The sequence below is a fragment of the Mustelus asterias genome, chromosome 27 (assembly GCF_964213995.1).
Source record: "Mustelus asterias chromosome 27, sMusAst1.hap1.1, whole genome shotgun sequence".
Classification (NCBI taxonomy): Eukaryota; Metazoa; Chordata; class Chondrichthyes; order Carcharhiniformes; family Triakidae; genus Mustelus; species Mustelus asterias.
This window is the reverse complement of record NC_135827.1, coordinates 40,652,426-40,678,491: the sequence shown is the minus strand read 5'-3', so window position 1 is coordinate 40,678,491 and position 26,066 is coordinate 40,652,426. Positions and strand designations below refer to the sequence as shown.

The 26,066-nt window shown below is 44.6% G+C and overlaps 1 protein-coding gene across 1 annotated transcript in view; it reads right to left on the bottom strand.

Annotated features, from left to right (window-relative positions):
- Nucleotides 1-8,621: 8,621 nt before the first annotated feature.
- The window catches only part of nectin1b (nectin cell adhesion molecule 1b), a 224,407-nt gene continuing 206,962 nt past the window's right edge, over nt 8,622-26,066 (bottom strand). Inside the window, exon 6 of the mRNA XM_078199104.1 lies at nt 8,622-13,551. Within this exon, the coding sequence (XP_078055230.1) occupies nt 13,034-13,551 (518 nt within the window). The 3' untranslated portion in view covers nt 8,622-13,033. The remainder of the gene's footprint in view (nt 13,552-26,066) is intronic.

Sequence of the window (26,066 nt, the reverse complement as noted above, 5' to 3'; positions counted from 1 at the left end):
GATGGTATAACTGGGCTCGATATCACAAACACATCCATCCCGAATGCTATTCACCTATCAGGGTTGCACATGCTTCCAATGTCATTCTGAGTCTAGCAGACATAGCCCCCATGTAGGTTAGCATTTCTTTCCCCAATATATCCTTGAATGTCCATGCTATTCAACCTTTGCTGTTTATTTTTATTGTTTACGAGATGGGGGCATCGATGCAATCCATAGGTACACCCACAGTGCTGTTAGAAGGGAGTTCCAGGGTTTTGACCCAGTGACTGCAAAGGAACAGTGACATATTTCCAGGTCAGGATGGTGAGTGACTTGGAGGGGAACTTGCAGGTGGTGGTGTTCACATGTATCTGCTGCCCTTGTCCTTCTGGATGGTAATGGTCGTGGTTTTGGGAGGTTCTGTCTGAGGAGCCTTGGTGAGTTCCTGCAGTGCACTTTTTTTTATAGTTATTAATCACAAGTAGATACATTAACACTGCAATGAAGTTACTGTGAAAATCCCCAAGTTGCCACACTTTGGCACCTGTTCGGGTACACTGAGGGAGAATTTAGCATGGTCAGTGCACCTACCCAGCACGTCTTTCAGACTGTGGGAGGAAACCGGAGCACCCGGAGGAAACCCACGCAGACACGGGGAGACCGTGCAGACTCCACACAGTCACCCACACCAGAAAACCAATCCGGGTCCCTGGCACTGTGGGGCAGCAGTGCTAATCACTGTGCCACCTTGTAGATGATATACACTTTTGCCACTGTGTTGGTGCTGGAGGAAGTGAATATTTGTGGAAAGGAGTGCCAGTAAAGCGGGGCTGCTTTGTTATTGATATCAATCAATCAATAGGAGTCGACCTGCCACAGAGGAAACAAGGCACAGTGGTTAACACTGCTGCCTCACAGTGCCAGTGACAGGGACCGGCTTGAGTCACTTTTAGTATGGAGTCTACATTGCCTGGCCCATTAAGATGAAGAAGGCTAATGTTGGAAAATTCTCCCATTTTTCTTGTTTTATTAAAACGCTCGAACGTGAAGCCTTGGAGCGGCACGGTAGCACATGGTTAGCCTGTGCCACCGTGTAACACTGCTGCCTCACAGCGCCAGTGACCCAGTTCGATTCCTAGCTTGGGTCACTGTCTGTGTGGAGTCTGCAAGTTCTCCCCGTGTCTGCGTGGGTTTCCTCCGGGTGCTCCGGTTTCCTCCCACAGTCCAAAGACGTGCAGGTTAGGTCAATTGGCACTAAATTGCCCCTTAATGTCAGGGGGCGTAGCAGGGAAAATGCATGGGGTGAAGGGCGGTAGGACCTGGGTGGGATTGTTGTTGGGGGAGGCTCGATAGGCTGAATGGCCTCCTTCTGCACTGTAGGGATTCTATGTAATTCTATGTGACTTCATTGCGGTGTTAATGTAAGCCCTACTTGTGACACTAATAAATAAACTTTAAAACTTAAATTTATGGCAGAGTAATGTGAATAGAGGGCCACCACTGTCATCATCCTGGTTTTACATGGACACCACCTACATCGGGTAAATTAAATTAACAACTTGCCATGACAAAGCTTCGATTACAAAGATTGTTTTTGGTGTACAACATGCTGGACCTATTATGTAATTCAGTAAGTGCTTACCTTGTGCTTACCCACTGGAAAGGCTATGCTGATTTCCACCAAGGTCAGTTCTTCAGCAGACTGAATCTGCTGTTCACACCTCATCAACCAAGAGGTGAAGTATTTATAGGAAAAACAGGCCATCTCTGTTCATCAACCCCCTTCTTCTCCTTCCTACCTGTTCACAGTTACATCCAGAATCTCATCTTATGCAATCACACTTCAACAGGGTGCGAACAGCTGATTGAAACGGATCCAATTTCAGTTTTTGCCGGAAATGAACAGAGCCGTTTAACTCTACAATTGGAGGGTAAAGACTTACTGAATTGCCTGGAAAAACCTAGAGTGCTGAATACATTTTAATTGGTGCTGTTTTAATTGACACCTACAGTTATCGGGGCCATTTCTTTATGTTTGATTTGATTTATTATTGTCACTTGTATTAGCATACAGTGAAAAATATTGTTTCTTGCACGCTATACAGACAAAGCATACCGTTCAGAGAAGGAAAGGAGAGTGCAGAATGTAGTGTTACAGTCATAGCTAGGATGTAGAGAAAGATCAACTTAATAATCAACTTGATGCGGGTGACGATTCGAGTTAAATGTGGATGGTAGATATAGCGGGCACTTGCACCATATACCATGAAACCATCTGGTAGTTAAGATCACACCAGCATTGTGAAACAGTCACACCTTTAACTAAACCACAGGAGAATATGACAATCTTCCCCCCACTAAGTCCAAATGAATGACAGTTATCTTGCTGATCAGATGTAACTGTGATTGTGGAAACTTACACCAGACTGCACTTGGAAAATGCCAGACAAATATCCTTGTGAGGTAGGTTAGAAACCATAAGTTATGGACGACAGACAAATGATGGAGACAGGCTAATATTAGTTATGTTCAGCATTCACAATATAGCTCCATTCCCAAGGATGGAAGGACAGCAAAACAGAATTGTGTGTTCTGGTAAAAGGCCAAAGACCTGAAATGGTAACGCTGTTGCCGTCTTCAGTATTTACAGCATTTTCTGTTAATTCAGATTTATTGCATCTGTAGTATTTGAGTTATATGGGTCAGGAATGGAATTGTATCAAGTACAACATTTGAAGTTTAAAGTTAAAGTTTATTTATTAGTGACACAAATAGGTTTACATTAACGCTGCAATGAAGTTACTGTGAAAATCTCCTAGTCGCCGCACTCAGGCACCTGTTGGGTAACACTGAGGGAGAATTAGGTGCATGGCCAATGCACCCTAACCAGCACGCCTTTTGGACTCCGGGAGGGAACCACAGAACCCGGAGGAAACCCACGCAGGCACAGGGGAAACATGCAGACTCCGCACAGACCAAGCTGGGAATCGAACCCGGATCTCTGGCGCTGTGAGGCAGCAGTGCTAACCACTGTGCCACCGTATACGGCAAAGAGAAAACTTGAGGATGCAGTTGAATTAACCCCCTCCTCCGTCCATTATCAAGAATAAAAGATTCTCCTTCAATTAGGCAGGATTCACTCAAAAGTAACCTGTCTCTCCAGCCCAATGGATACCCATCGTTTTACACCTCTCTCCAGGGGTCACCTAACTTATGCCAGTTATAGGTGTTGCCATCTGGATAAGAAACATCCCCTTTGTCCATGGCCCCTAACTGAGTGAAAACTGAAGCAGGAATATTCAGCAACAGCTGATAAAATCAAACATGTACCTGAACAGTCTTTGTCAGCTTTCGTTTTGAAAGCTAATTTGTCAGCAGCAGTGTCGGAACCGCCAAGTCAAGACAGCTTTCTTTTGGTCAAATTTTGTATTGGTCAAATACTCACAGGGCATGGGCAGCATGGGGTTAGATCCAGGGTGAAGCTCTCTGTACACTGCACCATCAATATATGGAGCTCTGAAGAGCTCTATACTCCAACAATATGTTCTTTTCATTTCCTATACCCGTTCTCTCTGGAACTGCCACATTCCGGAGAGTTCTTTACTGTGACTATACGCATTCGAATATTGGCAAGTAGGCCGATATGACCCAAAAAATTCGATGCGCATCTTGTACAAACAAGCAAGAGAAGACGACTCCTCCATCCCACTAGATCGGAAACCAGGACAGCGAGGTAAAAGACCAGTCATTATCTGATTACATCACTTATTCCCGGAATTGTAGGTTGTTCATTGATCCAGGATGTAAAAGGACAATTACTCAGAGCCTCACCAGACACCTCAATACTCACGTGGACTGAGATTTGTTAAGAACTTGTGATAAACTCTGCCTTTTAAAATATCGGAATTGAAATCCAACCTGAACAGACTGCAGTCAATGCAAAACAGAAGAACATCTGGAGATTCTAGAACTTGCCTTTCACATCGCAGTGAAATTACTGTTATCATACGTCCTCAGTAACTATAGGCATTTCTATAGTACAATCTGGGACCATGGCTGCAATTCTCCAACCTCACCCGTGGCTGGGATTCTCTGGACCGCTGCAATGAATGGAACTTTGGCTGAGCGCCAAATTCTCCGTTCTCACTGGCAGCGGTGGTGGGGCGCATGAGACTGCAGAATTCCAGCCTATAAATGAAATTGTTGGCTGGTCAGCTAATAACACAGTAAGAGTGTTTACCCCAGTCCAACGCCGGCATCTCCACATCACAGCTAATAACATGCAGTCTCTGTGCGTAAATCCATCATTAGCACAGTTCTCTTCCAGCAATTATAGAATCCAGAATGTGTAACGTTTCTACCATTCCTGGTGGTATTAATATCCTAATTGTGCAGCAAGTTTCCTCCTGCATCATTAGCTTTTCACCCTTTTTCTGTAGAACACTGACATCATCAATTCAGAACCAGATCTTGCTGCATACCAGAGCGCGCGAATACAGGTGTACGCTTAGTGTGGACATACAAGAGCGTTACATCTGGGAATTAAGCACATCACGCACCCAGTTCTTACATACACATGGGCAGTTGGATAAATTCATGAAGGGAACTATTTGTCTCAGGGAAAAGGGCAGGAGAGGGTCACGTTTTGGACAGCTGCACCAAAGAGCTGGCACAGGCATGATGGATAGAATGGCCTTCTGTGCTGTGCCATTCTATGAACATTCTCCGTGCTTGGGGCATAACTTCACAACCTTTAGCACTGAGTCATTAAGACCACGGGCAGGACTTTACGGCCTTGTTTGACCGGAAACCGTAAAATCCCACCCGAGGTTGATGCTCCTCCGTCCCTCGCCCACACCGATTCCCGTGGTGGGCAGGCTGGTAAAATTCCAGCCCCAATCTCTTTATGCTGACTTGGTGGAGGTAATGGAATTGGCCTAAATGCTCAATGTCTTATTCAGGGGGAGGGAGAGCATGGGATGGGGTGGGGGGGGGGGGGGGCAGTGTTTAATTGACTCCCTGGGTGAGGACAGCAGTGGGTATGTCCTGTATGTCTTTTTTTTCTGTTTTAAATCAATTTCAAAAGTGGGCAGCACGGTGGCACAGTGATTAGTGCTGCTGCCTCACAGCGCCAGGGACCCGGGTTCAATTCCGGCATCGGGTCACTGTCTGTGTGGAGTTTGCACATTCTCCCCGTGTCTGTGTGGGTTTCCTCCGGGTGCTCCGGTTTGCTCCCACAGTCCAAAGGTGTGCGGGTTAGGTTGATGGGCCTTGCTAAATTGCCCCTAGTGTCAAGGGGGTTAGCAGGGTAAATGAGGGTTACAGGAATAGGGCCTGGGTGGGATTGTGGTCGGTAGACTCGACGGGCCGAATGTCCTCCTCCTGTACTCTAGGGATTCTATGAACACCCAGACTTCAGTTGGCTTTCTGTGAAACAGGATCACTAATCAGCAGCATCAAGACGAGAAATACAAGAAAGATTTGCATTTTTGTTGTGCCTTTCATCACTTCCAAATACCCCAAAGCGCTCTCCAGCCAGGGAAACACGCTGTGAAATATGGTTTTTGTTGTAATGTAAGAAATACAGCAACTAATGTACGCACTGCAAGATCCCACAATGCAAACTGCAACGTGATGACGACCAGATCATATGTTTAGGAGATGCCTGATTAAAGACAAATATTGGCCCCCAGGACACCAGGGAGAATTCTCCTGCCCCTTTTTAAAAAAAATAGTGCCACAGGCTCTTATCACAGAGGCCTTGGCTCAATATATTACCCAAAAGTTTACACATCTGACAGTGCAGCACTCCCTCAGCGAGTGTCAGCCTGGATTTTGTGCTCAGGTCTCCAGAATGGGTGGAAAGGAGGTTGGAAAGAGAAAAAAAAAAATCCATGCTCACATTGTGAAGACAGAGTCTTTGACTAATCCTCTTTGGGCTGGAAGCAATGTGACCAAGACCCAGGATAAAGAACTAGATTGGAACCAACAGCAAAATGAAAGCAGCAAAACCAAAGGGATTTCCATTTGAAATTTTATTGAAAAAAGAAGTTCCCTCCCCCAAATAAGATTTTGAACATTTCACACACTTGGGCACATAACAGAGCAGGCAAGATCCACAAACGAACCACTTTCAACCAGAGAATCGATATAAAAGGGAAACAACAGGAAAGAAAGCAGCCCAATAAAACAGATTGCATCTGCAACATTGTACAAAACAATTACACAATACACTTTACAAAACAGGTTTATTTGCACAATAGTTAACATGATTCAATGGACATAGTAAATCCCAATGCAGCACCAAACTAGGGAGCTTTAAATGTAACCGTGACACCTTGCAGTTCAAAACACCCACGGATGGCGACTTTATCTCCCCCTCATCCTGAATTAATGTGTCATGCGGAAATGGAAATGTCATGCTGGTGCACAATGGCAGACTATGATTGGGTTGAGAGGTCTGTAACTGGAGGGCAAGAGAGTGTAATGATGTTCTAATCCCCCAAGGCTGAGCGGTACAGAAAATAATTCAAACAAATCATACACTTTCATCCAAACCCAGCATCGAGTAAACAGAAGAACAAGTTCCCTGATCAGACTGTGAGCACCAGCCGGTTTGGGATATGGCTTTGCTGTGGTAAGGTTCCAGCAGTCAATGGATGCTTCTTGCTGGGCACAAATAAGACAATAAAATCAAGCAATAATACCGTAGTCGATGCTGAGAGAGAAAGTTTGGTGTCTGTGAACATCAATTTTATGGGATTGGAAGGATGTGCTTGTCAGGTTTTACGGTGCACAGGGATTAGTGACAAATCTTGCAGAAACCACTCTGACTTTGTTTAAAAACACAATTCAAAAATTCCAGCCTGACTTCATACATGCTTTTGTTTAAAAATTCCAGCCTGACTTTATATAGCTTTGTCCTCTGCTGTACGATTGGTCTACAACGGAAACATCTCCAAGGACACTCGCTATTTTCGAAAATTGTGGCATCATCATCTCCTTTCCAAATAATGCTGCAATTACTGAGAGTAAAGTGCATGTGCTGTGTCAGAGTTTAGCGCATGTCCTTTCCACACTGAATGCTGGAAGAAAAGTACTGACTGCTTCACCTCTTCATCTCACTGTGAACACATCCTGAAATTCTCAAATTAATGGACTGGTTACAAAGCCTAAAACTTACAAAATTTAAATTGATATTTGATTTGCATAATCTGTTTTAATGAAATCTGAATGTTAAATATTGCAATACCATTTTCAATGAACAATATTCTGGAATTTTTCTGTCTGCCTCTACCACTGGCTCCTGTTGTTCACATGCTATCAAGAAATCTCCTGAGGATTCACGACTCAATGTTCCACTGATTCTTCAAGATGGGAGGATGGGAACACACTATGCCAGATGTTCGATAAGGTCCCCCATGCAAGGCTTCTAGAAAAAATGAGAGGGCATGGGATCCAAGGGGCTGCTGCCCTGTGGATCCAGAACTGGCTTGCCCAAAGGAAGCAGAGAGTGGGTATAGATGGGTCTTTTTCTAATTGGAGGTCGGTCACCAGTGGTGTGCCCCAGGGATCTGTCCTGGGATCCTTGCTGTTTGTCATTTTCATAAATGACCTGGATGAGGAAGCGGAGGGATGGGTTGGTAAGTTTGCCGACGACACGAAGGTTGGTGGGGTTGTGGATAGTCTGGAGGGATGTCAGAAGTTACAGAGGGACATAGATAGGATGCAAGACTGGGCGGAGAAGTGGCAGATGGACTTCAACCCAGATAAATGCGTAGTGGTCCATTTTGGTAGGTCAAATGGGATGAAGGATCACTATATAAAGGGAAAGACTCTTCATACGGTAGAGGATCAGAAGGACCTTGGGGTCCGGGTCCATAGGACTCTAAAATCGGCCCCACAGGTGGAGGAGGTGGTTAAGAAGGCGTATGGTGTGCTGGCCTTTATCAATCGAGGGATTGAGTTTAGGAGTCCGGGGATAATGATGCAGCTATATAAGACCTTCGTCAGACCCCACTTGGAGTACTGTGCTCAGTTCTGGTCGCCTCATTACAGGAAGGATGTGGAAATGATTGAAAGGGTGCAGAGGAGATTTACAAGGATGTTGCCTGGATTGAGTGGCATGCCTTATGAGGATAGGCTGAGGGAGCTTGGTCTTTTCTCCTTGGAGAGACGTAGGATGAGGGGAGATCTAATAGAGGTATATAAGATGTTGAGAGGCATAGATCGGGTGGACTCTCAGAGGCTTTTTTCCCAGGGTGGAAATGGCTGCTACGAGAGGACACTGGTTTAAGGTGCTGGGGGGTAGGTACAGGGGAAATGTTAGGGGGAAGTTTTTCACACAGAGGGTGGGCGAGTGGAATCGGCTGCCGTCAGTGGTGGTGGCACGGTAGCACAGTGGTTAGCACTGCTGCTTCACAGCTCCAGGGTCCCGGGTTCGATTCCTGGCTCGGGTCACTGTCTGTGTGGAGTTTGCACATTCTCCTCGTGTCTGCGTGGGTTTCCTCCGGGTGCTCCGGTTTCCTCCCACAGTCCAAAGATGTGCGGGTTAGGTTGATTGGCCAGGTTAAAAATTGCCCCTTAGAGTCCTGGGATGCATAGGTTAGAGGGATTAGCGGGTAAAATATGCGGGGGTAGGGCCTGGGTGGGATTGTGGTCGGTGCAGACTCGATGGGCCGAATGGCCTCCTTCTGCACTGTAGGGTTTCTATGATTGTGTGGAGGCAAACTCAATAGGGTCTTTTAAGAGACTCCTGGATGAGTACATGGGACTTAATAGGATGGAGGGTTATAGGTAGACCTAAAAGGTAGGGATATGTTCGGCACAACTTGTGGGGCTGAAGGGCCTGTTTTGTGCTGTAGTTTTTCTATGTTCTATGTTTCTATGTATTTACCACAATCATTCTCTGTTTAAGGCAGACTAATGGACAATAAGTGATTTTGGCTTTGTTTGTTTCAGACTAACCTATAAACCAGCAATGCTCACTCAAACAGCACTGGGTTCTGCGATCCCCTAATCATGAGATTTAGTGAATAAGTCACGGTAGCCATCCACAGTACCAACAGTTTTGTGTGGCAACGTGGCTTCTCTTGCACCCTGTCTCCTCAGAACTATTTTAATGTTGATCAGGAACTAGTTAATGGAAGTGACTGTTGGAAAAGTCATTCAGTGAACAGAAGCTTAACATTGGCAGTTTTATGAATATGTGTTAATCAGATAAATTTAATTAAACTTCAGATGACACGATCCAGCATGCTGGAAAGGAAGGAAGTGATGCTGGAAGGTCAAAGCAGAGACAATACACCTGAATTACTCCCCATCAGGGCAGATTTCACTCTATATTAGGAAGATGAATCAGGAATTAAACAAACGTGCAACAAGCTTGTACAATATTTACAAAAAACATTTTCAAAGTCAAATACTCCCAATATAGAACACCCTACTCTGAACACAATCAGTCATCCACTGGCCCATGTACAAACAAGACAGAAACAACACGAATGTGCCACCTTGAATTGCGAGTTACCCCATGATGAGAACAGAAAGACGTGCATGTTGATTGCACGAGCTTTTCAATGAGATTGTGATGGTGCGAATCACAGTGCACTGTATCAATACTGAAAATGCTGATATGGTTTATTCCCCTCAAATATACATAAAATTCTTTCTTGAGACATGGCTGGCATTGGTAGGGGTGGTGTTTAGGAACATAAGAACATAGGAAATAGAAGCAGGAGCTGCCATTGGCCCCTCGAGTCTGCTCCACCATTCAGTGAGATTATGGTCGGTCTTCTACCTCGACATTTCCCCTGCACTATCCCGCGATGTTTTTACTATCTAGAAGTATACTGATCCCTGTCTTGAACATATTAATCTTTGAGTCTCCTCAGTGCGCTGATATGAGAATTCCAAAGATTCACAACCCTCCGAGTGAAGACATTCCTCCTCATCTCAGTCCTAAATGACCTGCCCCCTGGTTCCAGATAGCCTCAGCTAGGTGAAACATCCTTCCTGCATCGACCCAATGGGCCCTGTAAAAATTTCCTATGTTTCAATGAGATCATCTCCCATTCTTCTACAGTTCCAGCCTCCTCAATCTCTCCTCATAGGATAATCCTGCCACCACAGGAATCGTTCTGGTGAATCGTTGTTTCACACTCTATATCAAGCACAGCCTTCCTTTAGTAGGGAGACCAAAACTGTACACAATACTCCAAGTGCAGTCTCACTAAGGCTCTATACAATTACAGCAATACATCTTTACTCCTGAACTCAAATCCTCTTGCAATAAAAGGCCAACATACCATTTGCCTTCTTAATTGCTTGCTGCACCTGCATGTTAGTTTTCAGTGACTCATGAACAAGGACACCAATACTTCCCAATCTCTCACTGTTTAAAAAATACTCTACATTTCTATTTTCCTACCAAAGTAGATAATTTCACATTTTTCCACATTATATTCCATCTGCCATGTTCTTGTTCACTCACTTAGCCTGTTTAAATCCCCTTGAAGCCTCTCTGCATCTGCCTCAAAATTCCCTTTAGACACTCAATTCAACGGTGTTGCTTGCCAGACTACTTCAGAATCAACCACATTGACGTGGGACTGGAGTCACAGTGGCCAGGCCTGGTAAGGACAATTAATTTTCTTCCTTTAAGGGGATGAATGAACCAGTTGGGATTTTATGTTGATTGGATGGCTTTTTACTTACTTGAACAAAATAAATTCAAATGATCAAATTACCATGTTGGGATTTGGACCCCATTCTCTGGGAGATTAGTCCAGTAACACAACCACTGCACCATCATACTCGAACCTGCCTTTTGGATCTCTCAATTCTATTTTGGTTCTGATAAAAGAGCGCACACTCAAAAGGTCATCTCATCTTCACAGATGGTGGTGATCTGTGATTGGTTGTAAATTTCCCGAATGTTCAGTTTTTAAACAAGGGTTAACAGCCCCCCACACTCACCCCTTGCACAACCTGGCAGCTGCATGCAGTGTCCCTTCAATGAACCAAATGGGTGCCTCATCTTCAGCATTATAAGACAGACCGTTGTTCACTGTGGGCTGTGCATTCCTGATTGCAGAAATGGTGGTCAGAGATCCTGGAAGCCAGGCTAGGACAACGTTACAATTATTATTTACTGGCAACCCTTCGTCCGCCCACTTTGTAGGCGTTTTTAAACAAAGATAGCTGTTGATGCATTTCTTGAACAAAGAGAGTGCTGTGTTTGTCAGATAGCATGTGCTGAACTGTGTCCCCATTTGCTACTGTGCACAATGCCGGTGTGTTAATACTGTGGGAGGTGCAGTACTTACTATGCAGACCTGCTGCCCACAACAGGGGCAAACTGCATTTCTTTACAAAATTCAAAGGGCAAGGTGAAAGTCAGAAGGTTTTAAATGAGTAGCTGGCAAACAGACTTGCTCAGCATCCTCCATATCTTGCAGGTCAAGGCACCAACTTTTCATATTATCTCTTGTTTATCTACACTGCGCACTTCTTAACACCTACTCAAGAGAAACATTACCAATTGAGCACTAAGAATGGAACAGAGCTCGATAAGTGCGGATTTGACAATAAATTGCTGGTAAGAGAAAACTGACATGCGTTTGGGTCCAGCTGGAGTGGGCTTCACTCAATTCCAGTTCTGATGAAAAAGTCCTTGACCTCAAACGTTAACCGTGTTTCTCCCTCTCTCCCCCCCCCCCCCCCCCCTCTCTCTCACAGATACTTCCTGACCTGCTGAACGTTTCAAGCATTTTCTGCTTTTATGTCAGAGATCCAGCGTTTGTAGAATTCTGCTTTTCTTAGCTCAATTCATATTTGCTCTTAATGTGGGTAACCCCTCAGATTTAAGTTCATACACAATTACCCTCTAGGCTCGCACAGCTTTGGCGATGACACCCATCAAAGTTGCATGGCTTGACTTTTACTAAATCGTTGCAGAGATGGACTTGGGTAACTGCAGTTTGATGAGGTAACACTATAAATCTAATGTGATGTTAAAATCTGAAAAATACATTATAGTACATGACTGATTGTAGGCAAGATGCAGTACACTGAACATTTTTTTTTAAAAAAGAGAGTTCCCAAGCATGCACTGACTAGACTCAACAAGTAAACCCAGATCTTTAAACATCGTAGCGACTTGTTAGAAATTTAATTGTGCAGGGAAGGGTTTACACATATCTTGACAGCTCCACACTTCACATTGCAGAGACGATTTTGAGATTTAGAGAGACGAAAGTTCACATGCAGGAATGCTGTAAGCTGCAACCAGGACATCATTCGGGAGGGGGGAAAAGTTATCTGTACGCCAGGCAAATTCATTTCACTTAAAAGCTTAAAAAAACTGACAGCAAAATTGTGACCCAAAAGGTACCAAAGATCTAGGTACCCGAAGGGACCTTCTGTGGCATTAGCGTTATGTGCAGTTTAAAAAATAATTGGTATTTACACATATTGATATCAATTAGTGGAATGTCCAGCTATACAACCCATTCTTGGCTGCACCATCAATATTTGAGTTCCCCTCCCAACCCCAATTAATGGAATATTAACTGTTGCTATCACATGTCATCGCCAGTTACTTACCAAGCGAAACTAACCACTCACTAGCAAATACCAGTAAGTTATTAGCATTGTCCAGTCCCAGTGAGTGGTTATAAATTAATGACTAAATTAATGTCAGTTAGGGTAAATGCAGCCACAGAAGTGCTGACAGTCTGATTGAATTCCAGTGTTTAGCACAAGTTACCCGATGCCCGCATAGTATATTGAAGAGACATCAGGTTTTTTTTTACAGAAGTCCAGCTGGTATGAGTGAGGTTTACCTCAAGTTAGTGCTACATAGACTAGTGTTCCTCTTGTTTTGTTTTTGGAAACACTGTCTTTAGAACAATTTTTTTTTAATTAAATGTAAAAACTAAACCACATTGTAATCATTAAGACTTTAGCTGATGCAGAGTTCTTTACAGTGGACCCAACTGTGCTGGAGGCAGGACAGTGATACTTGTCCTGGACCACAAGAGGTCTGGCACTACACATACCACTCTTTCTTTGAGATGATGGAGCCATCATTCTGTGACACCATGTCTTCCGTCAGATCCTGTGGATACTGGAAGCTCAGAGTCTGGTCGTCAAAGTCCTCCTGCGTGTCACTCTCATCGACTGTGAAGTAAGGGCGCTTGGAGTCCGCATCAAAATCAACCCCATCACGGGGAACCTTTCCCTCATTTTCATAACTTACATTCATGGGAGATGGCTTTTTATCCTCATCGGACTCCTCTTGGTAGGGGATGTGCTCTGGAGCGGGGGGCATGATGCCGGCCTTGCTGTATCCATTCCCAAACACATGCTTCTTCGTGTTGTAGTCACCCTTGAAAGTTTGTTGCCTCTTGCGAAGGATGATGAAGATTATGACACCACTTAACAAGACGAGCACCGCACCTCCCACAACTGCTCCAATCACCAGGGTGTTGTTGCTGCTCCCGCTGCCATCCAGACCCGCTCTCGAACTCGAACTGCTTGTGCTGGATGGTAGGATTTGAGGGGATTCTGGGTAGGAAAAGACAGATGGAAGGGACAGTGTCAGTCCCGTGATTTGAAAGATGTGGTGACAAGGGAAAAGGGAAGGGGAGACAGAGGGAAGGGAGAAAGATGGCTGAAATTAACAGTCTACATCTAAGCTGCTCTCTTGACATCATTACATTCACAAACAGCACACTGACAGCGCTGTCTCTGAGAGCACATCTCCACCCCCTAACACAGCTTGCCTTTATTATAAAACAAATGCAAAATAATGCAGATGCTGGAAATCTGAAATAGAAACAGAAAATGGCGGGAATACTCAGCAAGTCAGGCAGCATCTGTAGAGAGAGCCCCGTTCTGATGTAAAGCCTCTCTCTTGAAGTCATAAATGTTACTCTATGTTAGCTAATTTGCGGAGTAGTTCCAGCATTTTATGTTGTTATCACTTTGATTATTTTTGTACAATATCTACTGAACCAAATCTTAAATCAAATGTTTAGTGCCCCTCTCACAGGACAAAACCCTGGTTCTTCATGTTTCTCAAGTATAGCCTCTCTGTCTCATTCTCTCAAATGGCCCAGTCTCAATGCGCCCCGTGCAGTCACACACACCTTCTCAACCTTTCTCAAGCACCCACACAGCTCGAGTTGAAACCCAAACCGTTCTAAAATAGTTAACAATAAGTGCAATCCATAGAATTCCTATAGTGCAGAAAGAGGCCAGTCGGCCCATTGAGTCTGCACCGACCCTCTGAAAGAGCACTTGACCTAGCCCACTCCCCTGCCCTATCCCTGTAAAAGGAGGAATGAATTACGCAAACATTGGCCGAATGATTCACATCCATTAACACTCCCTGCCCTCCTGTGAGTACATTTACACACAGGTTGATCTAGAGGCCTGGACTTGTGTTCCAGGATTACGGATTCAAATCCCATCATGGCAACTGGTGGAATTTAAAATGTAATTAATTAATAAAAATCTGGAATTGAAACCTAGGCCGCGTGGCCCAAGTGTCATAACAGTGACAAAAACAGACCAATCTGTGTCGGGCTGTCCACGCAGATGTGACTGCAATCATCCCACACTTAGTCATTTCTTGGGAATGCGGTGAGTTGCGTGCCGGTTCTGGGAGTGGTGGGGTCTAACCACACCGGTGAGCCCAGCTGCAAAGTGATCGGGTGCTGTTTTGAAAGGGTGCCCCGATCTCACAATACACTGGGAGACCCCCTCCCCTCGTAGACATCGGGCCCCCCCCCCCATTGGCAGCATGTTTCCCCACCCCCTCTCCAACATGGATCGCCAGCATCGGGGCCCTTCCATGTCTGCCTTCATGACCCCGACATGGCACATACCCTCCCCCCAATCACAGCCCCTATCCAGGCCTCACCCCCTTGGCACTGCCCTGACACACTGGCAGTGCCCAATTGGCATTGCCAGGGTGCCAGGTGGGCACTGCCCAGCCATGTCCCCAACCACCTAGGGGCTTCAATGGTCTCTAAACCCACTCGGTGTGGCAAACCTGGTTTCCGCTAGTGGATACCAGTAACGATTCTTGCCAGTCTCACACTGCCCAAGGGTCGGAACATCCCGGGAATTGGGAGAATCTGCTATCAAATGGGCTATGCATATTTAAACTCTACTTTAAAGATGCTAATTGGCCTCACGCCCAGAAGGGGCAGGATCCGGTTTGTGCCAGTAGACAGAGGCCAGGACGATCGCAAACCGTTTGGCGCCGGAAACCCACTCTCCACTCCTCCCCCCCCCCCCACCCCGTCTCAGCAATGGTGCCATGAAACTATCATTGAATGTCGTAAAAAAAAAATCTAGTTCACTAATGCCTTTTTGGGGAAAGAAATCTGTCACCCTCATCTGGTCTGGCCTATATGTGACTCCAGACCCACAGCAATGTGGCTGACTCTTAACTGCCCTCTGAAATGGCCCAGCAAGTCTTTCAGTTGTGACAAATTGACTCAGACACCAGGTGGACTTCAGGGGTTCAAGAAGGCAACTCGCCACCACCTTCTCAAGGGCAATTAGGGATGGGCAATAAATGCTGGCCCCAGCCAGCGATGCCCACATCCCATGAAAGAATTTTTAAAAAAGTGTTGCACAAATACATGTTGTTCACTGTGTTACAAATGCACAAAGAATGCCACAAACAGTCCCAATTTCCATAGCTGCAGGACTGACATTCCTATTTTATTAGAAACTGAGTAGGAAACAGAGTATTAAGATGCAGTAGCACGCCAGAAGGAAAGCCTCACCCATTTAGCATAGAAAAAGATAGAAGAAAATAGAATACAATGCAGATTTCAAGATTGAAATTTAACAAAGAAATTTATAAAGATAAAAATTCGGTTATAAAACTATCATTGCTTGGCTGGGAGGGTTAGAATGAATCAGACATTAAGCATGCATTTCCTATCATTGCCTGCTTCATCAATAATAATCCTTCCATCATCCATCCTAATAGATGGGCAATATTTTCTACTGCAAACTTTGCACTACATCTAAGGAGCTGTGAACCAGTTGTGAAACCTCCTTCAATGCTTTGTTCAAAGCGGCAGGTAATAATTTACTACTTCTTTAATCCTATCTGCCCAGTGAGTTGTTGTGATCTGGAAGGCGCTATCTGAAAGGAAGGTGGAAGCAGATTCAACAGTAATGCTCAAAAAGAGAACTGGATAAACACTTGAAGGAAAAAATATTTCCAGGGCTATGGGGAAAGAGCTGTAATGTGGGATTAATTGGGAAACTCTTTCAAAGGGCTAGCATAGATGCTGATGGGCAGAATGGCTACCCACAAGCTGCTTAATTCTGATAACACCAGCCCCTACAACATGACATAGACATAGAATCCTACAGTGCAGGAGGAGACCATTCGGCCTATCGAGTTTGCACCGGCCACAATCCAACCCAGGCCCTATTCCCGCAACCCCACATATTTATCCTGTTAATCCCCTGATACTAGGGTCAATTTAGCATGGCCAATCAACCTAACCTGCACATCTTTGGATTGTGGGAGGAAACTGGAGCACCTGGAGGAAACCCACGCAGGCACGGGGAGAACGTGGAAACTCCACACAGTCACCCAAGGCTGGAATTGAACCTGGGTCCCTGGCAATGTGAGGCAGCAGTGCTAACCACTGCGCCACCTTCCCGCCCGTACATCTCCTTCTATTGCTGCCCTGAGTACTTTTCATCCAAATATAATCCTTATTAAAATGGCCTCATTGCAGGGTTATCCACAGAAAAAGGTGTTTTCTCATCAGTATTTCCTGATGCTATGCCCAATACTGATACACACCTGCACACCTCAACACAGCAACACATACAACCAAAATACTGACCTAAAAATACCGGAATCAGAGCTTCCGAGGCAGAGTTACTCTACACAAGCCCAAACTCCTACATGTGGGAATTCTGGTTTGAGAAACCATCACACCATCCTCCAGAGGTTCCTATTTCAGCTCAATACTCCTTTAAATATATTCTAATTAAGAGCACATTAAATTTCATCTGATGTGTATTGTCCAATTTATTGAGTCAACACTGTGTGTCACTGATCCCAGTATGCTTCAAAGTACAGGGACCAAACTGAAGGAGTAAGGATGGTGAAGATTCTTGCTCTGATACCGTGTCCCGTAATCGCAATTCAACACCTGTGGACACCAGGTTTAGCGGGAATGAGAGTGGGGGCTACAGGGTGGATGAGCTGATTGACCTCAGCACCAAGGAAAGCATCAAACCCAAGGAAAAAACAGATAACTGGATAAAGATGAGTGGCAGGTCAAATGATTGGTCAGAATATAAAGATCAGCAGAGAATGACTATAAAGTTAATCTGGAGAAAGAAATGAGAGTACGGGAAGAAGTTAGCTAGGAATGTAAAAATAGATAGCAAGAGTTTCCACAGGAATGCAAACAGGAAAAGGGTGAGCAAAATGAGTGCTGGTCCCCGAGAGAGTGAGGATGGGGAGTTAATCATGCATAATAAGGACATGGTGGTTGAAACGAACAGATACTTGGCTTCTGTATTCATTATAGAGGATACATTAAACATGTGCAGCTTTGATCTCTTTATGTGAAGAAGATGTAAATACATTGCAGGCCTTCCAGAGGAGGTTTACTAGATTGATACCTGAATGAATGAGGAAAAGGTTGGGCTTGTTTGCACTAGAGTTTGAAAAGGTGAGGTGGTGACTTGAATGAAGCATACAAGATCCTGAACAGTATTTACATGGTGGACATTGAAAGGATGTATCCTCTTGTGGGTGAGTCTAGAATTAGAGACACAGTTTTAAAATTAGGGGTTGCCAGAGATGAGACAGGAATAATTAATAATCTCACAGTTAGGGATCCTCGGAAGAAGCGATCACAGTATGGCTGGATTTAAAATACAGATGGAGGCTGAGAAGGTAAAATCCAATACCAGTGTCTTGTGCTTAAACAAAGGAGACTACAATGGGATGAGGGAGGAGTTGACCAAGGTAGACCGGGAACAAAACACTTCTGGTGGGACAATTGAGCAACAGTGGAGGACTTTCAAAGTGATTTTTCACAGTGCTCAGCAAAAGTATATACCAGTGATAAGGAAGGACTGTAGGAAAAGAGATAATCAGCCATGGATATCTAAGGAAATAAAGGAGGGTATCAAATTGAAAGAAAATGCATACAAAGTGGCAAAGATTAGTAGGAAACTAGAGGATTGGGAAACCTTTAAAGGTCAACAGAAAGCTACGAAAAAAGCTATAAAGGAAAGCAAGATAGATTATGAGAGTAAACTAGCTCAGAATATAAAAACAGATAGCAAACGTTTCTATAAACATATAAAAATAAAACGAGTGGCTAAAGTAAACACTGGTCCTTTACAGGATGAGAAGGGGAATTTAGTAACGGGAAATGAGGAAATGGAGTACTGACTCTTGGAGTACTGCGCGCAGTTCTGGTCACCTCATTACAGGAAAGATGTTGAAGCCATTGAAAGGGTGCAGAGGAGATTTACAAGGATGTTGCCTGGATTGGGGGGCATGCCTTATGAGGATAGGTTGAGGGAGCTTGGTCTCTTCTCCCTGGAGAGACGAAGGATGAGAGGTGACCTGATAGAGGTTTACAAGATGTTGAGAGGTCTGGATAGGGTAGACTCTCAGAGGCTATTTCCAAGGGCTGAAATGGTTGCTACGAGAGGACACAGGTTTAAGGTGCTGGGGGGTAGGTACAGAGGAGATGTCAGGGGTAAGTTTTTCACTCAGAGGGTGGTGGGTGAGTGGAATCGGCTGACGTCGGTGGTGGTGGAGGCAAACTCGTTGGGGTCTTTTAAGAGACTTCTGGATGAGTACATGGGATTTAATGGGATTGAGGGCTATAGATAGGCCTAGAGGTGGGGATGTGATCGGCGCAACTTGTGGGCCGAAGGGCCTGTTTGTGCTGTGGCTTTCTATGTTCTATGTAAATGGCCAAGGCATTGAATGGGTATTTTGTGTCGGTCTTCACAGTGGAAGACATAAATAACATGCCAAAAATTGATGACGAGGGCTATGGCAGGCGAGGACCTAAAAACGATCATTATCACTAAAAAAGCAGTCTTAGGTAAGCTAAAGGTGGACAAGTCTCCTGGTCCTGATGGAATGCATCCCAGGCTACTAAAAGAATGGCAGGAGAAATAGCAAATGCACTCGTGGTAATTTACCAAAATTCGCTGGACTCTGGGGTGGTTCCCGCAGATTGGAAAACAGCAAATGTGACGCCACTGTTTAAAAAAGGAGGTAGACAAAAGGCGGGTAACTATAGGCCGGTTAGCTTAACTTCTGTAGTAGAGAAAATGCTTGAATCTATCATCAAGGAAGAAATAGCGATTCATCTGGATAGAAATTGTCCCACTGGGAAGACACAGCATGGGTTCATGAAAGGCAGGTCATGTTTAACTAATTCAGTGGAATTCTTTGGAGGACATTACAAGCGCGGAGGACAACGGGGAACCTGTGGATGTGGTGTATCTAGATTTCCAGAAGGCATTCAACAAGATGCCGCATAAAAGGCTGCTGCATAAGATAAAGATGCACGGTGTCACTGGTAATGTATTAGCATGGATAGAGGTTTGGTTAACTAACAGAAAGCAAAGAGTGGGGATAAATGGGTGTTTTTCTGGTTGGTGATTAGTGATATGTCTCGGGGATCAATGTTCGGACCACAATTGTTTACAATTTACATAAATGATTTGGAGTTGGAGACCAAGTGTAGTGTGTCAAAGTTCGCAGATGCCACTAAGATGAGTGGCAGAGCAAAGTGTGCAGAGGATACTGAAAGTCTGCAAAAGCATATCGATAGTCTCAGTGAGTGGGCAAGGGGCTGGCAAATGGAATACAATGTTGGTAAATGTGAGGTCATCCATTTTGGTAGGAATAACAGCAAAATGGACTATTATTTAAATGGTAAAAAATTTACTGCTGTGCAGAGGGACCTGGGTGTCCTTGTGCATGAATCATAAAAAGTTGGTTTACAGGTGCAGCAGGTAACTAAGGCGGCAAATGGAATTTTGTCCTTCATTGCTAGAGGGATGGAGTTTAAAAACAGCGAGGTTATGTTGCAGCTGTATAAGGTGCTGGTGAGGCCACACCTGGAGTACTGTGTACAGTTTTGGTTTCTTTACTCGAGAAAGGATATACTGGCACTGGAGGAAGTGCAGAGGAGATTCACTAGATTGATTCCAGAGTTGAGAGGATTGGCTCATGAGGAGAGACGGAGGAGACCGAATGGCATACTTCTGCTCCTATTTCGCATGCTTGAGTCCCTGTGATCCAATAGCAGAGCCTGTAGTTTCACATACGGAGAATGGATGAGGTACCTGGAGTTACCCAGCACCCATGGAGGATTCTTTCAGCAAGAGTCAGCACCTTTGAGATTAGACAGTTAAGGGGACAGAGGGAAGAACTGTAAAGATCATTGTGTGTGGACAATGTCTGGATTTCATTGTGCACAGATGTCCCATTGTATTTAAAGCATCCAGTGCAGCACTTACACTGCCAGATAATCTCTGGTGGGCAGTTAGTGGACCTGGCAGTTAGAAGTTGCCTCTCTTAGCCTTGGACATGCATTCATCTGACAAAGATGAAAGCAAATCGTATAGAAACAATGACAAGATCACACAGAGACCACACTGACAGAGGTGGCAAACTCATCTCAGACACCAGTTTGTGGATTAACCTTGGAGCTGGGCGTACAAAATGGAAAAGCAAAGCTCCGAGGGGCTGAACTGCCGTGAGTAAGAGAGCACTAAAGTTGCTCATCCTACAGTCAGATCAGAGAATGAGCCAGAGAGCTTGCACAAGCTTCAAATGAAAACAGAAAGTGCAGAAAATACTCAGTAGGTTTGGCAGCATCTTTGGAGAGAGAAACAGAGTTAATGTTTTGAGTCAAATATGAAACGTTAACTCTGTTTATCTCTTCGCAGGTCTACCACCAAACCTGCTGAGAATTTTCAGCTCTGTTTTTATTTTAGATTTGCAGCGTCTGCAGGATTTTACTTTTGGTTAAGGTATTTGTTTGTTATCGAGTTTCAGGCAGGGATAAGGCCACGTGAACGATACAAATCTCAAACTCTACCACTTGATGTGACCTGGCACAGTATAAAATTTACTAATTGTCACTTGATGACAGAAAGCCATTCTGATGCCAACCCTGAATGAAGAGCAGGATTCGAGGTCACAGCTCAAAGCAAGGAAGTGAAACAAAGCTGTTGGGAGCCTGAGGGGGGTTTTGTTTGCTCTCTATACGTAGATTATATGACTGTTCAGAGTCGTGGTTCAAACCTGTTTGCACACAAACAATGTCTCACACCTTGAATACATGGCCCTATTTTAGCACCAGAAACAGCAATAGCTGTATTGCTCTGGTTTCTTCGTGCACTCTATGTCTGCTACTATGTTTGGGCTGGGGACATAATTGAGTTTCCTAGCACAGGGTAGAAATAATGTTGTAGACTGTCAATTCCCTTGTCCATGGGATTGATGCTTAGTATATTAACGCTTCTAAAATCAAAGAATGTCATTTATCATAGCATCATGGAATCCCTAAGGTGCAGAAGGAGGCCATTCGGCCCATCAAGTCTGCACCGACTCTCTTGACAGCCAGGCCCACTCCCCCGCACTATCCCTGTAACCCCTCACATTTACCATTCTAATCCATCTAACCTATACATCTTGGGACACTAAGGGGCAATTTAGTATGGCCAGTCCATCTAACCTGCACATCTTTGGACTGTGGGAGGAAACCGGAGCACCTGGAGGAAACCCATGCAGACACGCAAGGCTGGAATTGAACCCGAGTCCCTGGTGCTGTGAGGCAGCAGCAGTAGCAGTAGCCACTGTGCCACCATGCTGCCCTCACTTCTGCAAAGAAAAATATAGCAGTGAGCCAAATAAAAGAGTGGGAGGATTCCCTGCACTGCCCAGTAACCGGACTCCAGATCTCAGGTCCTATTATTTCGTTCCATTATTTGCTCAACTGGGGATTCCTAACTGGAAGTGTTCGTGGCCGGTATGTGTATGCTGGAGGTGGGAGTGGGTACAGGATTGCCTACAATGTCCTTTTCATGAAAAGCATGCTGATATTCAGTAGCTGCACACATAGGTGAGTAATGGAGATGAGTCAGTGCCTCCTGGGGTAGGGTGAGGAACAGAAGCAAAGAAAACAGCCAGAGAAATTTAAAAATTGAGCTTTTCCCCACGTGAGACAACAAATACAAAGATGTCCAGCCTCCCATCCATTGACTCTGCCTACACTTCCCGCTGCCTCGGCAAAGCAGCCAGCATAATTAAGGACTCCACGCATCCTGGACGTTCTCTCTTCCACCTTCTTCCGTCAGGAAAAAGATACAAAAGTCTGAGGACACGTACCAACCGACTCAAGAACAGCTTTTTCCCTGCTGCTGCTCAGACTTTTGAATGGGCTTACCTTGCATTAAGTTGATCTTTCTCTACACCCTAGCTATGACTGTAACACTACATTCTGCACTCTCGTTTCCTTCTCTGGAGGGAGTGCAGAGAAGGTTCACCAGGTTGATACCAGAGATGAGGGGTGTTGACTATGAGGAGAGACTGAGCAGATTGGGTTTGTATTCGTTGGAATTTAGAAGGCTGAGGGGGGATCTTATAGAGACCTATAAGATAATGAAGGGGCTGGATAGGGCAGAGGTGGAGAGATTCTTTCCACTTAGAAAGGAAGCTAGAACTAGAGGATACAGCCTCAAAATAAAGGGGGGTCAGTTTAGGACAGAGTTGAGGAGGAACTTCTTCTCTCTGAGGGTGGTGAATCTCTGGAATTCTCTGCCCACTGAAGTGGTGGAGGCTACCTCGTTGAATATGTTTAAATCATGGATAGATGGATTCCTGATCGGTAAGGGATTTAGGGGTTATGGGGAGCGGGTGGGTAAGTGGAACTGATCCACTTCAGATCAGCCATGATCTTATTGAATGGCGGGGCAGGCTCGAGGGGCTAGATGGCCTACTCCTGCTCCTATTTCTTATGTTCTTATGTTCTCTATGAGCAGTATGCTTTGTCTGTATTAGCGTGGAAGAAACAATACTTTTCACTGTATACTAATACATTGGGGCGAATGGGATCAAAGGTTATGGGGAGAAAGCAGGATTAGGCTATTGAGTTGGATGATCAGCCATGATCGTAATGAATGGCGAAGCAGGCTCGAAGGGCCGAATGGCCTCCTCCTGCTCCTATCTTCTATGTGATAATAATAAATCAAATCAAAATCAAAAATCAAATATAAAGGAATCAAAGACACAGAACGGAGACCAGAGGACATGAGTAATCTCCCCAACCTTACTGAGATTACTAACTTCTGGTGGTAGTAAGGCTGGAAGCATTAATGCTGAATTGATATCTACATTTATTTTGCTACTGGACAAGAAAGCTGTGACTGTCAGAAACATAAACCTCTTTGATGTGCCGAAGGATTCAATAATGTCAGGTGCATCACCTGCAACAAACTAATCCACCAAAGTTTAGAATCACAGAATGCTACAGTGCAGAAGAGACCCTTCGGCCCATCGAGCCTGCACCGACGCATGAAAGGCCTTGACCTGCCCACCTGACTCCACTTGCCAGCACTTGGCCCACGGCCTTGAATGTTACGGCTTGCCAAGTGCTCCGATTGCTGAGACAATCCCATTTTAGAGGGAATGTCCAGAGAGAGGCTAAAGAACAAAACAGTTCCAGACACTTTGAATTGGGGATTAGAGAAATGGATGGACAGGATAGGGATGGCTCCTCAACTACAAAAACAAATGAGGTTTCAACAATCCTTTTCTATTTGAGCTTGAACTCCAGACTGGTGGGTGTTGGCAGGACTGGTACGCAGTGTCTTGGGTATTCAGCTTAATGGAATCTGATGCAATCTCTGGCGAACATGATTTACAAAGCAAACTCTCAACTGTCACGCATAGGTGTTCTTTGCAGAATATAGAAACTCCCTCAGGGTGAAAGTCAAGGATTTTCCTGCTAAAGAATGTTTTATTATACGTGAAGAACAGCAGCCAAGATTAAGATCCCTTGTGGAACAGATCGACAAGGTGAGCCATTGGTTTATACCACAGGGAGCCTTGTGGCAAATTTCACCAAAGTGATGACCTTCTCTCAATTGGGCAGCCCTGCACGAGTCTAATAGTGGCTGACTGGAAGGTAACTTTTAACTCCTAGTACAGCAGTCATATTCTTACAGGCTCCCTTCAGGCATTTACAAGCAATCTACAAGCCATCGTAAGTGAAAGGGAAAACTGCAGGTGATCTGTGAATAAAAGCAGGATTAGGCCTGCTTTTACAAACACAGATTTTATTCTATTTTTACAGTCCGGCTTCATTCTGTGATATTGCATATTCTCCCTACACTCATCTTGTCTGCCTTTCCTTTAGCGTCCGTCTCGGTCAGCCTCACTGTAACGTTGAAGAGGTGGTGCAGGGGTCTGCAAGACAAGAGTTCCTTAGGAGATGAGATGCTCCCCTGCTGTCAGTAGCAATGAACTGCCTCTGTGTCCTCCGTCAAACCCCCCCCCCTGTCCAATAGTCCTTCAACACCATGCCCAGCTCTGGCCTAGTAACAGGATTGGAAACCCTTGTATGACACGAGGCGGGGAAATGGCTGCTACTCGAGTAACTTCAGTCTCATGCCCAATGTATTCAATGTAGCAAAACGAGCACTCACTGCATCATTAATCTGGCTTCAAACAGCCAAAGCTTATTTCAAAGTGCAGGAGTGATCAGTGTGTGCAACCACAACACAAATGGCTTGAAAGCCTTGCCAGTTTCCATTATAATCCTCAAAGCAAAGAAAAAACGAAAATAATTTGTGACAAGTCCAGTGTAAGTCACTCATAACCCAGAATCTTTACATTTTATGTGGTGTGTCAGATAGAACACTGCTGACTGCATGTCCGTGGTTAGCAGCCATTACTGATTGATTGGGAGAGCGGAGTTTTCATCAGAAACTGTACAACTCCTTGATCTTGTCTAGTGAAACTATAATATAGAGACTTAGGCGACCTAACTGGGCGAGGCACCTTCCTTTCAATTCTAATCTGAGATAGAAGCCAGCCCGTGGTGTGTTTGTGAGGACTGTGTGTGGTCAGAGTTCAGTCAATTTTAACCTAATGGATGTGGGCCATAAAAAGGTCCTCAATATTCATAGAATCATATTATAGAATGGTTACAGCACAGGAGGTGGTGGCCATTTAGCCTTCACATCTGTGTCAGCTCTTTGCAAGTGCAGTCCCACTCCTCAGCCTTTTGCCTGTAGCCCTGATTCTTCTTTCCAGGTAATTATCAATTTTCCTTTGAAAGCCTCAATTGAATTTGTCTCGTCTCCATCGTACTCTCAGGCAGTGCAATCAGATCCTAACCATTCGCCATGTGAAAATCCGTTTCCTCACGTTGTCATTGCTTCCTTTGCCAGTGACCGTACACTAGTGTCCTCGGATTCTCAATCCTTCCACCAATGGGAACAGTTTCTCCCTATCCACTCTGCCCAGACCCCTTGTTAATTTGAATACATCAACAAATCTCCTCTCAACCTTCTCTTCTACAAGGACAACAGCTACAGCTACTTCAATCTATCCACATAACTGAAGTCTCTCATTCCTGGAACCACTCTTGTAAGTCTTTTCTCCACCTTAACATCTTTCCTGAGGTGTGGTGCCCAGAATTGGACCTGGTACTCCAGTTGAGGCTGTTGAATGGCATTAAACTATACGGTCTCACTAACAAGACACCAACAAATGGTTGCAAACTGGAAAGCAAATACCACATCGGAGCAATGGAAAAATACCCTTGAGGATGGTGTAGAAACACATTATAGGAAGTAGAGAAAAAGCTTTGTGCAGGGTCAAATCCTCACTGTGACTGGTGTAAATAAAAGCGTATTAATCACTGTGTGCCTAAAATACTCAATAAAATTAATGACCAAACACTTGGTACATTAGACTGTAATAGAATTATTATAATTTAGATAAGTGCTTAGTGTTAAACACTGCATGTTAA